General features: G+C 36.1%; 1 protein-coding gene across 2 annotated transcripts in view; it reads right to left on the minus strand.

Moving 5' to 3' along the window:
• Positions 1-7,990: 7,990 nt before the first annotated feature.
• Positions 7,991-14,345, minus strand: part of KPNA4 (karyopherin subunit alpha 4) — a 68,821-nt gene continuing 62,466 nt past the window's right edge. For both annotated transcript variants that reach the window (XM_030328703.1, XM_030328704.1), the window contains 2 exons: positions 13,284-13,378; positions 7,991-9,975 (listed from right to left, as the gene is read on the minus strand). In XM_030328703.1, the coding sequence (XP_030184563.1) occupies positions 9,877-9,975; positions 13,284-13,378 (194 nt within the window). In that variant the 3' untranslated portion in view covers positions 7,991-9,876. The remainder of the gene's footprint in view (positions 9,976-13,283; positions 13,379-14,345) is intronic.

Genomic DNA, 14,345 nt, shown 5'->3' on the forward strand with positions numbered 1-14,345 from the left:
ACAGCAATCAGACAAGAAGAAGAAGTAAAAGACATTCAAATTGGTAGGGAAGAAGGAAAACTTTCACTATTTACAGATGACATATTATATATAGAAAACCTCCACCCCAAAACTATTAGAACTGATAAATGAATTCAGTAAAGTTGCAGATACAAAATCAATGTGAAAAAATTTGTTGCATTCCTATACACTAATAATGAAGCAGCAGAAAATGAAATTGAGAAAACAATTCCATTTAGAATTGCACCCAAAATAATAAAATAATCTAGGAATAAACTTAACCAAAGTGAAAAACCTGTACTCTGAAAACTATAAAACAATGATGAAAGAAATTCAAGATGATACAAAGAAATGAAAAGACATTCCATGCTTATGGATTGGAAGAATAAATATTGTTAAAATATCTATACTACCCAAAACAATCTACATATTTAGTGCAATCCCTATCAAAATACCAACAGCATTTTTCACAGAACTAGAACAAACAATCCTAAAATTTGTATGGAACCAAAGAAGAACCCAAAAGGCTAAAGCAATCTTGAAAAAGAAAAACAAAACTGGAGGTATCACTACTCCAGACTTCAACTTATATTACAAAGCTGTAGTAATCAAAACAGTATGGTATTGGCTGGCATGAAAATATACACACATACATCAATGGAATAGAATAGAAAACCCAGAAATGAACCACAATTTTATGGTCAATTAACCTTCGACAAAGGAGAAAAGACTACACAATGGGAACAAGGAGGCAGTATGGAGATTTCAGAGAAAGTGGATGCTAACTTGAGGATTAGTGGCATGTCACTCACAGATGATGGTTTAAGTGTGACCATTTTGACAGATTAAGGGGAGTTTAATGTGAGAAAAGAATTTGGGTCAAGAATGAACTCTTTAAACATTTAATTACCAGGAAGAAGAATGTGTTAGAAAGGAGACAAAATGCTGGGTAGGCGTCTGGGGTGACATGAGAAAAGGAGGTGGCAATGACCAAAGAAGAAAAACAATGAGATATTGTGAGATTTAGTGGTCAAGTGTCTAATGTTTCTGAGCCAAGATAAAGAGAAAAAATTGTTCATTTAATTTAGTGAAATGTCGGCACTGGCGATTTTTCAAGGGCTTTATAGAGTGATGGGGCAAACAAGATTGTAATGGGTTGAGAAGTGAATGAGACTTGAGCAATTGGAGGGAGCAAGCAAACTCCTCAAGACAGAACTTTGGTTCTGATGGTAAGGAGAGGATGGGGTGGGAGCTGGAAGGGGAGTGCTTCACTTGCATTTTAAGATAGGAAGTAATTGAGCATGTTCAAATGTTAATAGAATCACACTGAAGGGGAATAGTTGAATAGAAAAAAGAGAAAAGCCTTAATGCGTAGTCTGGGATTCCTGAGAAGTAGTAAGAAATAGAATTTAAGACAATAGGACTGCCACGGTTATGAGGAAAGATATCTTCTTAAATGGAGCACAAAGGAGTGGATGAGTTACATATGTGGATTTCTAAGCTGGAAGTGAGCTGAGCAGTTCCTCCTCCCATACAGTTCTCTTTGCCATCTCTCCCCACCGAAATAGGAAAAGACATCTACTAAGAATGAGGAAGTGGGGATTGAGGGTTTGCAAAAAAATTAAGTCTGAATAGGTAAAGAAAGTCTGAAGTTGGAGATACTGAATCTAGAGATACTAAGCCTAAATTTTTTGTGTGCTCCATCCAACACTCTGATACTGTCCCAAAGCAGTGGGGTCTAACAAAAGTATCATGTACATCTATCATTGTACTTACTTTTTATCTGGTTATGACTGTCTCTCTCCCCATAAACCCTGAACAAGTGCTACATTTTAATTGGCTTTGTATCTCTAGCTCCTGATTTAAGGCCTAATCCAATGTGGGCTCCCAGATATTTGTCAAATATAAAAATGAATAAAGCTTCTGCCTTTATTTGAAGTAAAACTTGAAGGAAATTTTCCCTAGCTGCTATGAGTACCTATTATTTATTTACCTAGAATATTCTAAGTGCTTTACATACATTAACTCCTTCAGGCTATAAAATAACCCACTGAGGTAGGCATTAGGATTACTTTCCATTTTTCAGATGAATAGGAACATAGAGATAAGTTTGCAAGGTCCCACAAAAATTCAGAGGCAGAGCCGGGATTTGAAGCCAGATTATCAAATGTGCCAAGGTCTGAATTTGTACCAAAGGCCTCTACAATAGCAGTAAAAAAACGATTAAAAACCAGGGATTATCAGACTTGTTTAGATTAAGATTGGGATTAGACAAAATTGAGGGAGTTCCTTGTGCTTGCTCCTAATTATTTCTAGCAACCAAAATTTGTGTAATTGCTATTCAGGCAGAAGAAAGCCTATGTAATTATTTTAGTCAATGAGCAGCGCAACAACCAAAAAAGCATTTTAATAATTTTGTACTACAGATCGACTAAGATAGCAATCACTTACCTTTATGATTTGGATAGTTTCTTTGTAAAACACCTACTGATATGATGCAAAGTTATTTCAACAAAATACATGTTTAAAAACATTAATTGCATCAATAGTATTAGATAGTAGGTTGCCTCTGCTTCATAGTATGTAAAACTGTTATTTGAAAACCCCATGAAGATCCATTTCACTATCCTATGAGTGTCAGATATCCAGATCTGATATTGGGTATAACATCAAAAATGAAGAAAAGGAAATTTTAAAATGACCATTCACCTAGCAAGGGATGAAATATCTTTCCTTCTGATAGGAAGCATTCTAAACCTCTGGTGCAATGAGGCAAATTTTTAAATTCTAATCGAAGACTGATTTTTGGAAGTAGTCCCTACAATCATTTTATCAGAGAGGATGCATCATTAGTACTGCAAACCTTTATTGAGTCCCCATAGAACTCATGACACTTTCATAGGGTTTACAGAGCTTTGTTTATATGCAGACCTCCCCCTTAAGAAACTTACAATCTAGTGGAAAGAAAGATGGAGAAATGCAGATGTGATAAGAGCAATGACTGATAGTCTATACAGACTGAAAAATTACCATAAATGTAAGGCACATAACTGCAAAATAAGTTGATGGAGATGGCAAGGGTAGTAGATGGTACTGGACATACTTGGCTTCCTGAAGAAGACAGAGATCTGGAAAATTCAAGATACAAAGAGTGGAGTTGAGAAAACCAGGATGCAAACAAGACACTTCCTACCTGCTGCCTCTCTGCAGCTGGGCAGAATTGCAAAATGAGGAATATGGGGATAGAGAGAACAGGAAAACAGACTTTTCAGTTCTCTTAGCACTTCTGAGCACTACTTGACTCAGACTGGAATGAAGTTACTAAATCTAAGTATCTTAACAGCTGTCCTAACCATTTTAAATAGGTTCAAAGTGGGGGGAAAGGAAGTAAAAACCAGTTCCAGTGCACCTGGGTGGCTCAGATTGTTGAGCGTCTCTGACTCTTGGTTTTGGTTCAGGTCATGATCTCGCCTTTCATGGGTTTGAGCCCCACGATGAGCTCCACACTGACAGTATGGAGCCTGCTTGGGATTCTCTCCCTTTCTCTCTGACCCTTTTTTACATTCTTTCTCAAAAAATAAACTTAGAAAAATAATAAAAACCAGTTTTTCTGCACCAGTTATATAGTCACAAAGGTGACTGCACTGGGAGCTACTTGATTTGAGGCAGAGTGTTAACTGTTTATGGAGGAGCACAGTGGCAAGTACAAAGGGAACTGGAGGTAGAAAATACCTACAATAGGTAAGTTTTGTGTTAATGTGTTGAACAGGGGGATGACTTGTAAAAAACAAGAGAAGTGTGGTAATATAGCAAGTCAAAATAAGCCTATGTTGATTCCTTCCCAATCCCACAATTACGAGCCAAGATGGGGAGGGTTTTTTTGTTTTTGTTTTTTAAGAAAAATCCTCCTGAGTCCAAGAGTTGGATATTTAGCATTGATAGTACGTCAAAAGAGCAAAAAGGTAACTATGTACAAAGGGTGGGGGAAAGATGGCTCACAAGGCTCAGAAACAGAGGAATGGAATGGAGAAGACAGGATGTTGAATTAATTATCTGGAGGGCAGGGCAGGTAACTGGAGATTAACAGCATCACAAAAAGGATAATACAGATTTAAGCAGACTATTAGACATTTTTAACAGTTGTTTGGAGAAAAAATAGATGGGAAATCTCAGGTAAAGTTAGAGAGTAACAAAGAATCCATCAGCTACACAAAACAGAAGACATGGGTAGGGAAAGTAAGATTCATGCTTTGAAGAATAACAGAAAGAAAAACTAAAGTGGAAAATGTTGTAAAAAATGTCTTCATGAAGGGGCGCCTGGGTGGCGCAGTCGGTTAAGCGTCCGACTTCAGCCAGGTCACGATCTCGCAGTCCGGGAGTTCGAGCCCCGCGTCAGGCTCTGGGCTGATGGCTCAGAGCCTGGAGCCTGTTTCCGATTCTGTGTCTCCCTCTCTCTCTGCTCCTCCCCCGTTCATGCTCTGTCTCTCTCTGTCCCAAAAATAAATAAATAAACGTTGAAAAAAAAAATTAAAAAAAAAATGTCTTCATGAAGAATAAAACTGGAAGAATGGATAGTCTGGAAAAGCTAAATAACCTGGAATAAGGACCATATTTAGAACTGAAGAATAAAAAATTCACAGAGAGAAGGGAGAAACTGGGGTAAAAATACAAGCAATGATAAGGGACTAGTGCAGTCCTCTGGTGAGAGGCAGATCAGAAAGAATTTGTAGGGCAGTAATTTTCACATTCTGCTGCCCTTATTCACAAGTTAGCAGCTGTCAGTTTTATAAACAGTACAACTTAACATGGACATTCTGAACCAAAATTGTCACCTAAGGGGCCTGAATTTAAAGGGAGTATTAAAAATTAATGGAAATGCTAGGTTAGGTCTTAGGGAAAAAATACTAAATCTATCTTCTCTGTCATTGTTGATACTTGACACGATAGTCAGCCCACAGTTGCTTCTTGTCACACTGGAATACAGACTTGACAAATCTTTTTTTCATCTTCCTTCAATTTAGGAATTTGGATTTTAAGGCTGTCAACGTGCACCTTAATTTTGCTTAAAGGCATCTAAACATAACTTTTTTACTGTACTTATATTAAAAAACATTTTACTAATGTGTTTTAAAAAAGGTTTGTAGGTAAACTTTTAAATTTTTTAAAGTATGGGTCTTTTATGTAAAAAAAAATTTCTTAATGTTTATTTATTCTTGAGAGACAGAGCACAAGTGGGGTAGGGGCAGAGACAGAGGGAGACAGAATCTGAAAGAGGTTCCAGGTTCTGAGCTGTCAGCACAGAGCCAGATGCAGGGTTCAAACCCATGACCTGAGCAGAAGTCAGACACTCAACCGACTGAACCACCCAGGCACCCCTCTTTTATTGCTAAGTAATCTCTACACCCAATGTGGGGCCTGAACTCATGACCTCAAGATCAAGAGCTGTACTCCACCAACTGAACCAGTTAGGTGGCCCAATGTGCTTATTAAAAGGAAGTTTTCTCCTTTAAATGTTCAAAATATCAAGTTGGCTAGGTATGGATTTGCTAGTTTGGGAATACTGAAACAAACATCTGGGCAAATTTTTCTTTCCTAGTCAGTATTAAATTACTGGCTCATATTTAATGGATTTTGCCAATTAGTAAAATAATCAAGAAGAGGTACAAAAATTTACCAGATTCCCTGACCTTCAAAATAGTCAATTCAACCTTTATACTTATGATGTTAACTTTTATACTTAGGTGAATAATTCACCAAACCTCAAAAGTTACTTGTGACTGCCTTTGATTCAAGCTAGGTTGGCCTGTTTCTAGTTCACCTCCTTAATATCTACAATGGAAAATTGTTTTGAAAACTCAAAATAATTTCAAAATTCATACTCAAGCTTTTACAAGTGTTACCATTCCTCAAAAGTTAGATCATTCATTTATACTCTGAAATTCATGGACTCCTACAGATTCCCTAAAAAGCTGTTAGCTTCTGCATTTGGGAGTAAGCTGGTCCAGAGTTTTCATTCAATTCCAATAGGTGGTCCCAAACCAAACTTGCAATATATTAGGGGGATCACTTCCAAATTGTTCCAGGGTCTAAAGACTGATAGTCCTTTGTGGTAGGCAGAACTCTAAGGTGGCTCCCAAGATTCCCTGGTGCACATACTTTATAATCACCTTCCTTCAAGTGGGGCAGAATTTGTGAGTATGATGGATGTTATAGGTTGCGGCATAGAGCAAAAGGGAGATTACCCCGGATGAGCCTGACTTAATCAGGTGAACCCTCTAAAAGGGGGGTTAGGGCCTGCTCTGAAATCAGATTCTCCTGCAGACCTTGAAGTAGCAAGCTGCTGAGTTCTACAGCTGAAATGAAATGGATTCTGCCATATAAGCATGGAACAGGACCCCCAACCTTGAGGCTGTGGCTCTGGCTGACACTTTGCAGCCTCGTAAAGCCTTGAGCACAGGATCTAGCTAAGCTGTACCTGGGCTCTTGGCGTGTGGAAACTGTGAAATAATAAATACATGTTGGTTGAAGCCAGAAATGTGTAATAATTTGTTATAGAGCAACAGAATATATATATCACTTCTCTTAAAATACAAAGCTTAATTTCTCCTTTTTCTTGAGGGAAATGAGGCAATGGAGAATGCAAATAGGGTGTTCCACAAATTACATTGATGTTACAATTAACCCCATCATTTTACAATGCAAGGATACCTTTAAAGAAACAAAAAACCTATGAAATGCAGTTACCAGGTAAGCCTAAACTAAAAGTTAAAAGGTCTTCCAGAGTATTTTTAATCATTAGTCAATAATTTTAGTTATACAAAATGTCTGGTTTTGGTTCAGAGTAATGTGGAAAGTACTAATTCCATCAGAACACAAAACAGAAAGGAAAAAATATCTTTAAAGATATATTTTAGACTAGGGCTACTCACACTTCTGTAATAGAATATTCTTATTTTATGAGATGGGCTCAATGCTCCAAAAGGCAGTTTAAGATGTGAAAAGTCAAGAACATTAGGGCTTAGTCCATTAGTCCATTTTTTCCCCTCACCATAAATAATGCTCTATGTTAAAAAGGAATCAGTTTCTTTATCAGTAGAGAATAAAACAAAGAGTTGTGTTTACTTTTTTTTAATGTTTATTTATTTTTGAGAGCGCAAGCAGGGGAGAGGCAGAGAGAAAGGGGGACAGAGGAGCTAAAGCAGGCTCTGTGATGACAGCTGAGAGCCTGATGAGGGGCTTGAACTCATGAACCGTGAGATGATGACCTGAGCCAAAGTTAGATGCTTAACCAACTGAGCCACCCAGGCGCCCCAAAGAGCTGTGTTTAAATTCATAAACTGTGGTGAACTGTTAACTGTGCTGAAACAAATTTCAGACCCTGAAAAATCCTTCCAAGAATTCTATTAGAAAATCAATGTCCTATATGAGACCATAGGTAGAAATGAAATATTTAGGTCATCAGGTAGCCCTTGTATTCAGATGTTGATATCATCCACAACTAGGAGGTATTATAGAAATAACTATTTTATAAAATCATTTGGCTTCTTATAACTTTACTGGCTTACTCTGAGCCAGATTTTTGCTCACTAAGAAACATGGATGATACACAATACCGTTATGTTCACCTTTTGTTCATTTAAGCCTTCTGTAAAAAACAAGCTTTGTATGTAATCTGCCATTTGGAGCCATGTGTTGAAGTTGAGTATTATGTAAAATATAGTTCAAGCTGTCTTTCTCAGTCCATTTTGCTGGAAGAATGAAGAAAGGTCAAAATCTTGGGTTGGACAGCAGAAGCAAAGATAGTGTCACCTGAACAAATCCAGCGGGTTAGAATATTACTAAGTCTGTACTAAAAGACATTTCTTCTGTTATTCTGGTTCTAGGTCAAAAGCTTACGGACAATCTAAAACAAGCCAATCAGTTATACTCTTAACTTTACATTAATATATATGTAATATAAAAAATCCAAACAGCACACACACACACCCCATGTAAAACATTGCTTTAAGTTTTAATGTTTATTTCCCCAAGACAGCCTAGCCTGCATTCTACTTGGATAAATTTTACAAGCTAGTTTTCTGCTGCTTCTAGTTTTAAACTTTAACCATGTTTCTGATGACAAGGAATGCTGCAAAAATACTCTAGTTCAACAAAGAGTTATGATCACAAAATAATTTTTATCCATTCTACAGTGTTTCAGAATTACCAGTTGATTTTTAAACACAAAGTAGATATAGATGCTAATGGTGGCTAATCTGGTATGTTTCTTATAGCAAACTGTTGTTCATGCAACACTTGTGCTCAAAGGGGAAGGCACAGGATTTCCTACAATGAGCCACCTTATAAAGAGTTCTTTTTGTACAAATTAATTTATGTCACATTTAATTTAGTGTGCATAACCTCAAAACTGAGGTATTATTCCAATTTATAAAAACCACTTGCATAACTTTTATGCAAGTTTTAAAAATACAAAGTTTTCTCCCTAAAGTGGCTCAAAATAGATTGTTCATGGCTGCCTACATCTAAGATAAAAAGATTCTAAAACAATTGAACAGATTAGGCATATTATTAAAGGTGTTCAAACCATTACTTGATTTGTACATCTACTCAAACCTCTTCATCGGTCTTTATTCAGCAGTACATATGCACCAAATTCCATTTTAGAAGTTTCCATATCATTTTCATAGAAAACAAAGTTTGAAAACAAGTAACATTTAAACACAGCACGGTATTCTACCACAACTGAAACTTTTTTCTTCTTCTTTACAGGACTCAACAAAATCTAAAAATGAACTATGCTGTAGATTTACCTCATGCAAAGATCTTTATGTTGTCTCTGAAAATGAAAAGGATGGCTTTTTAAAGCACGTTTTACTGTTTTATACTATTATGGTAACTTGTGTACTGCAACACAGTCTATTTTGAGGGAAATTTATGATTTTTTTCATGCAAAAATCTACACAAATTAGTTTTGATGATATGGAAAGCTTTTCATAGCATCAAACATTCATCTGGTGCAAATGCACAGGGAAACCTTCCTGAAAAGTTTTCTGACTTGAGAAGCAACTAAAAAGCCATACTAGGTAAAGTAAATAAAAACTAAAAAGAAAAAAAAAAGGAGGGTGGGTGGGAAAAGGGAAGAGGGGGAATAGAAAACACAGGCTGCAGAGTAAACCAATGTCTGCTGCTAAACCGGTCTTTGTTTTCATGTCCAGTGTACATTAACACTTATGATCTCACTTTGATGATTTACTAGGTTTGTTATCAGCCCCCTGAAGGCGAATCAAGCTTGCATGCGTTCACATACAGCACCACAACCATACTCTCGTACACAGTCACTCCAGGACTAGGAGTCTGCTTCATGAGTGAAGAGCCCTAGATTTGAAAGATGAACCTGACTCCCTATCACTGAGCCAGACATTCATTCAACATTGTCCATTCACACATTGCTTCATAGCAAGGCCTGGGCTCGTTTTCCTTTGACTTATATGGGCATCATATCCTCTTTTATGCTTACAAGGCTTGAAGATGACAGTACTGCACTTTCCCCTCAATTGATACAGAGTAAGTCAATGTTCCTTCTCAGGCACGGAAGATCTGTGACCTGTAGCCCTTTTTACTTTGAACAACCTAAATAAGCATTCATGTAAAGTTTTCGTTACATTTTGCCACTCATTCTCACTCGCACCCACTCGCCATCTTGACCTCATTTGGGCATTTTCTGTGATTCCAAATGAAATCTTCACATTTTCTTTCCCGATTTAATGCAGCAGCAGATCCCATGAGCCAAGCTTGATGGATCAAACCTTTTTATATATATGTATATATATATATATATCTCAGTGCTGCATTGTACCTAACTTCCACAACATCTTTCTAAAACTGGAACCCTTCTGTTGGTACATTGGCAGATGAATTGAAACCAAATGTTCCACCTTGTATTGCCTCTGGAACAAGGCTAGGATCTTCATCAATCTAAAGGAAAAGAGAAAAAGCAAGTGATAATTAGTTTTAAAGGCTATATAAATAGCATTATAGAAATATTCTCATTTCCCATAAAAAAAAGTATGAGAAAGATGAGGAGAGTGAACACTGTCCTACCATCTCTTTAGAAAGCTGAAACATTCTGGGGTGTTTGGGTGGCTCAGTCAGTTGAGCACCCAACTCTTGATTTCGGCTCAGGTCATGATCTCACGGTTCGTGGGATCGAAACCTGCTTGGAATTCTCTCTGCCCCTCCCCTGCACACACACTCTCTCTCAAGATAAATAAACTTAAAAAAAGAAAAAAAAAAAGGAAAAGAAAGTGAATATTTTGTCCCTTTTTCTTAAGGGACATCAAAATGAGAGGGAACTTAAGAGAATATGCAAGATAGGTATCTTCCAAAAGAGTGAAATATAAGAAATTAGAGATGGTCTTTTATATCTCAAACTGAGATGTATAGTTCCTCTTTACCTGGGCAAATAGATAAAAGTTGATGACTTAATTAAAAAAATTAGGGGAACCTGGATGGTTCAGTTAAGTGTCCCAACTTCGGCTCAGGTCATGATCTCACAGTTTGTGAGCCTGGAGCCTGCTTCGCATTCTGTGTCTCCCTCTCTCTCTGCCCTCCCCCTACTCACGCTCTGTCTCTCTGCTTCTCTCTCAAAAATAAACATTAAATAAAAAATTAAAAAAAGAGAAATTAATGCTGTCACTTTTGCAGAGTAAATGTAATCTTTAGATACTTTTCTACTAGCAATTGGAGACAAATGACCTTTGGGCTTAAAACAGTAAAATAATAGCTATGCTATAATGAATAAATAATATTCTATATGCTCTACAGCTAAAGGTTCTTTTTTGAAATACCACAAAATCACTGATTTACAGCGCAGTTCCTATAAATACGCATTTGATTTGAATTATTCTTTTCACAATGTAAGAGAGTAACAAATAACTTCATGTTGAGGTATTAGAAATCATAAGGTCTTGTGTGTATCTATTTGCAAATTAGGACTTCCAAAAATCCAATTCTAAGACATGTGATACAAGATACCCTTAAGAGAGTATGTTTTTCTGGATTTTAGTTCTGATTTATTTAAATGGCATTACATTCTAAACAGAACTTAGCTTGATCATCTGTAGGTAAATAGTCTATAAATTTTTTTCCAGTATTGTTATTGTCAGGTTAATGTTCAAACCATATACACTTAACAAAATGTTTCATTAACACTGAATTTTTTTTTTTTTTTTTTGGATAATGTGGAAAGGTTGGGGGTATTATGACTTATTCTTTGAAAAGTTGAGACTCATCAAAAAAACCAATCCACTGGTGGCTGTATCTAATTAAAATTTTCTTTTCTTAAAAATTTTATTTATTTTTTTAATTTATTATTTTTAATATTTATTTATTTTTGGGAGACAGAGAGACAGAGTGCAAGCAGGGGAGGGGCAGAGAGAGGGAGACACAGAATCTGAAGCAGGCTCCAGGCTGTCAGCACAGAGCTCGACATGGGGCTGGAACCCATGAAGTGCGGGATCATGATCTAGGCCGAAGTCAGATGCCTAACTGACTGAGCCACTCAGGTGCCCCTAATTAAAATTTTTAAAGGAATAACTGCTTTTAGGTTTATTTTTCCAAAGAGGCAATACTGAAAATAAGTTAATACTTTAATTTCAACTACCACATACTGACAAAATGAAGATACTTTTGTATACTATACCTTACATTATACAGTAACTTAACTTTCTTAATGATTTATTGTTTCCATTTTATCTATCCTCATATTTATTTTTGGTCTCCTACTAAAAATAATAGTGACAATATCTTTAAGTATGGGTTAACTAATTCCTGTCATAAACATTATAGAATATACTAGTGTCACTGCTCTGTTTACAAACATGTTATGCTATTAACTATAAGGATGTCAAGTGAAAATAAATTCTGACTTGTTCAGTGTCAAAAAAAAAAATCCTTATCATAACTCAATAGCAAAAAAGACAACCCAATTAAAAAATGGGCAAAAGACCTGAGCAGACATTTCTCCAAAAGAAATATAAAAGGTACACACATACATGAAAAGATGCTCAATATCACTCGTAATTAGGGTAATGCAAATTAAAACCACAATGAGATATTACCTCACAGACGTTAAAATAGCCATCACAAAAAAGACAAGAGTTAACAAATGCTGGTGTGGATATGGAAAAAGGGAAACCTTGTGCATTGTTGGTGGGACTGTAAACTGGTACAGCCACTATGGAAAACAATATGGAGGATTCCCTCCCCCCAAAATTAAAAATAAAACTACCATATGATTCAGCAATTCCACTTCTAGGAATATATTCAAAGAAAACAAAAACACTAACTCAAAAAGACATCTCCACCCCCATGTTCATAGCACATTATCTACAACAGCCAAGGCATGGAAATAATCTAAATGTCCATCAACAGATGACTGGAAAAAGAAAATGTGGTATATATACACAACAGAGTATTATTCAGACTAAAAGGAAACCCTGCTATTTGCAGCAACATGTATCAACACTGAGGGAATTTAATGCTAAGTTAAATAAATCAGACAGTGAAAGACAAATACCGTATGCTCTAACTTATATGTGGAATCTAACAAAACAAAAAACAAGCTCATAGGAAAGATCAAACTTGTGGTTACCATAGGTGGGGGGAGGAGGAAGAAAAAAGTGGAGGAAGGTAGTCAAAAGGTACAAACTTCCAGTTATTAGATTAAAAAAAAAACAACAACAAAGATACTTTACAAGCAAACCTTTCAGCGTCACTGCAAAATAAGAACATTTCATTCTATTTTTAACTATTAATGTCAATAAATTTGTAAAAAATAAAAAAAAATTCCTTATCTTTTTTTGCCCTTAGAACTAGTACTACATTTTAATGCCCTGAGGGACTTAAAAATTTTTTATTTTTCTTTATTTTTTTTCTTGAAGGAGAGAGAGACAGAGCATGAGTGGGGGAGGAGCAGAGAGAGAGGGAGACACAGAATTTGAAGCAGGCTCCAGACTCTATGCTGTCACCACAGAGCCGAATGCGGGGCTCAAACCCACGAGCCCCAAGTTCATGACCTGAGCCGAAGTCGGACGCTCAACCGACTGAGCCACCCAGGCGCCCCTGAGGGACTTCAAAATACTAAAATATTTATGTTTCTGGAGGTGACCTTACTACTACATACTTAATTCCATTCCAAAAAAATATATACATGTATGACCTTACTATATTTCTAGATTTATGTTTATACATAAAACTAAGAAAACTATAAAATTATTAAATACATCATCTGAAGAGAAGAACTGGTCAATGATCTCATAGGCCAACTTGTAGATGTCTTCATTTTCATGATTTTGAAGCTGTTCAATTTTCTCCAGTCCTGCAAGAAATTTTATGAAGTGAAACAACGGTAATATTTAAAATTCAGTAACAACAACAACAAAAAATTACATTACTCTTGGGACCACATAATCTCAATTTTTGGATTGCAAATCTGTGATTTTTAAGGAATCTATTCTAAAGGTGAATCTTAAAAATAAAAAGGTTTTATGCACAAAGATGCAGCATATTTATCTTAAAAAGTTAATAACTTGAGTGTTTAAACGCATGTAAATGTTTAAGCAAGCAAAGGGGCACCTCTATTCAGAATACTACATAACCAATGTTTATAAGGAATAACAACATGGACTGCTTTTGTTACAAGTTAAAAGCAGATTCTCTCTACTTTCTAGCCTCTGTCAAGTTTTTATAATGACCATGTATAAAAACAATGAAAATACTGGTGATTAATAAATATGAATGTTAAGACATCTGTTAAGCATTATAGAAAATGATCAAGATGAACTACAGTATTTAAGGAGAATCTTCCCTATAAACATTAATGAGTTTTTTAAATCATAGGCAGAAAAGAATATATAAAAAGTGAAATGCAAATTGGATCTTGTTTTGTTTGACAGGAGTAATAATTTTAAGGCTTCTGAAATAAAGTGAAATTGCCCTTTCATGAGTGTTCTTCCTTTAATGCTTACAAGGGAGAAATTGTTACGGGCTCATTTCTCACTCTACACACACTTTGTGGGCGTGCACTTCCAAGTGAAAAGAATTTAGCTAGGAGGCCTGGCTAGCTCAGTCAGTACAGCATGTGACTCTTGACCCCAGGGTTGTGGGTTCAAGCCTCATGTTGAGTATGGGGATTGCTTATGTATAAAAGCTTAAAAAATAAATAAAATCTGAAAAAAATTTAGCTACTAAGATAGGTGAGGACCTGCAAATCTACAACTTCATTTCTTTTCTGAGCTTTAGATGCATAGAATTAAAACACCTGTATGATAATTCCACCAGACGTT

Source organism: Lynx canadensis, chromosome C2 (assembly GCF_007474595.2).
Source record: "Lynx canadensis isolate LIC74 chromosome C2, mLynCan4.pri.v2, whole genome shotgun sequence".
Classification (NCBI taxonomy): Eukaryota; Metazoa; Chordata; class Mammalia; order Carnivora; family Felidae; genus Lynx; species Lynx canadensis.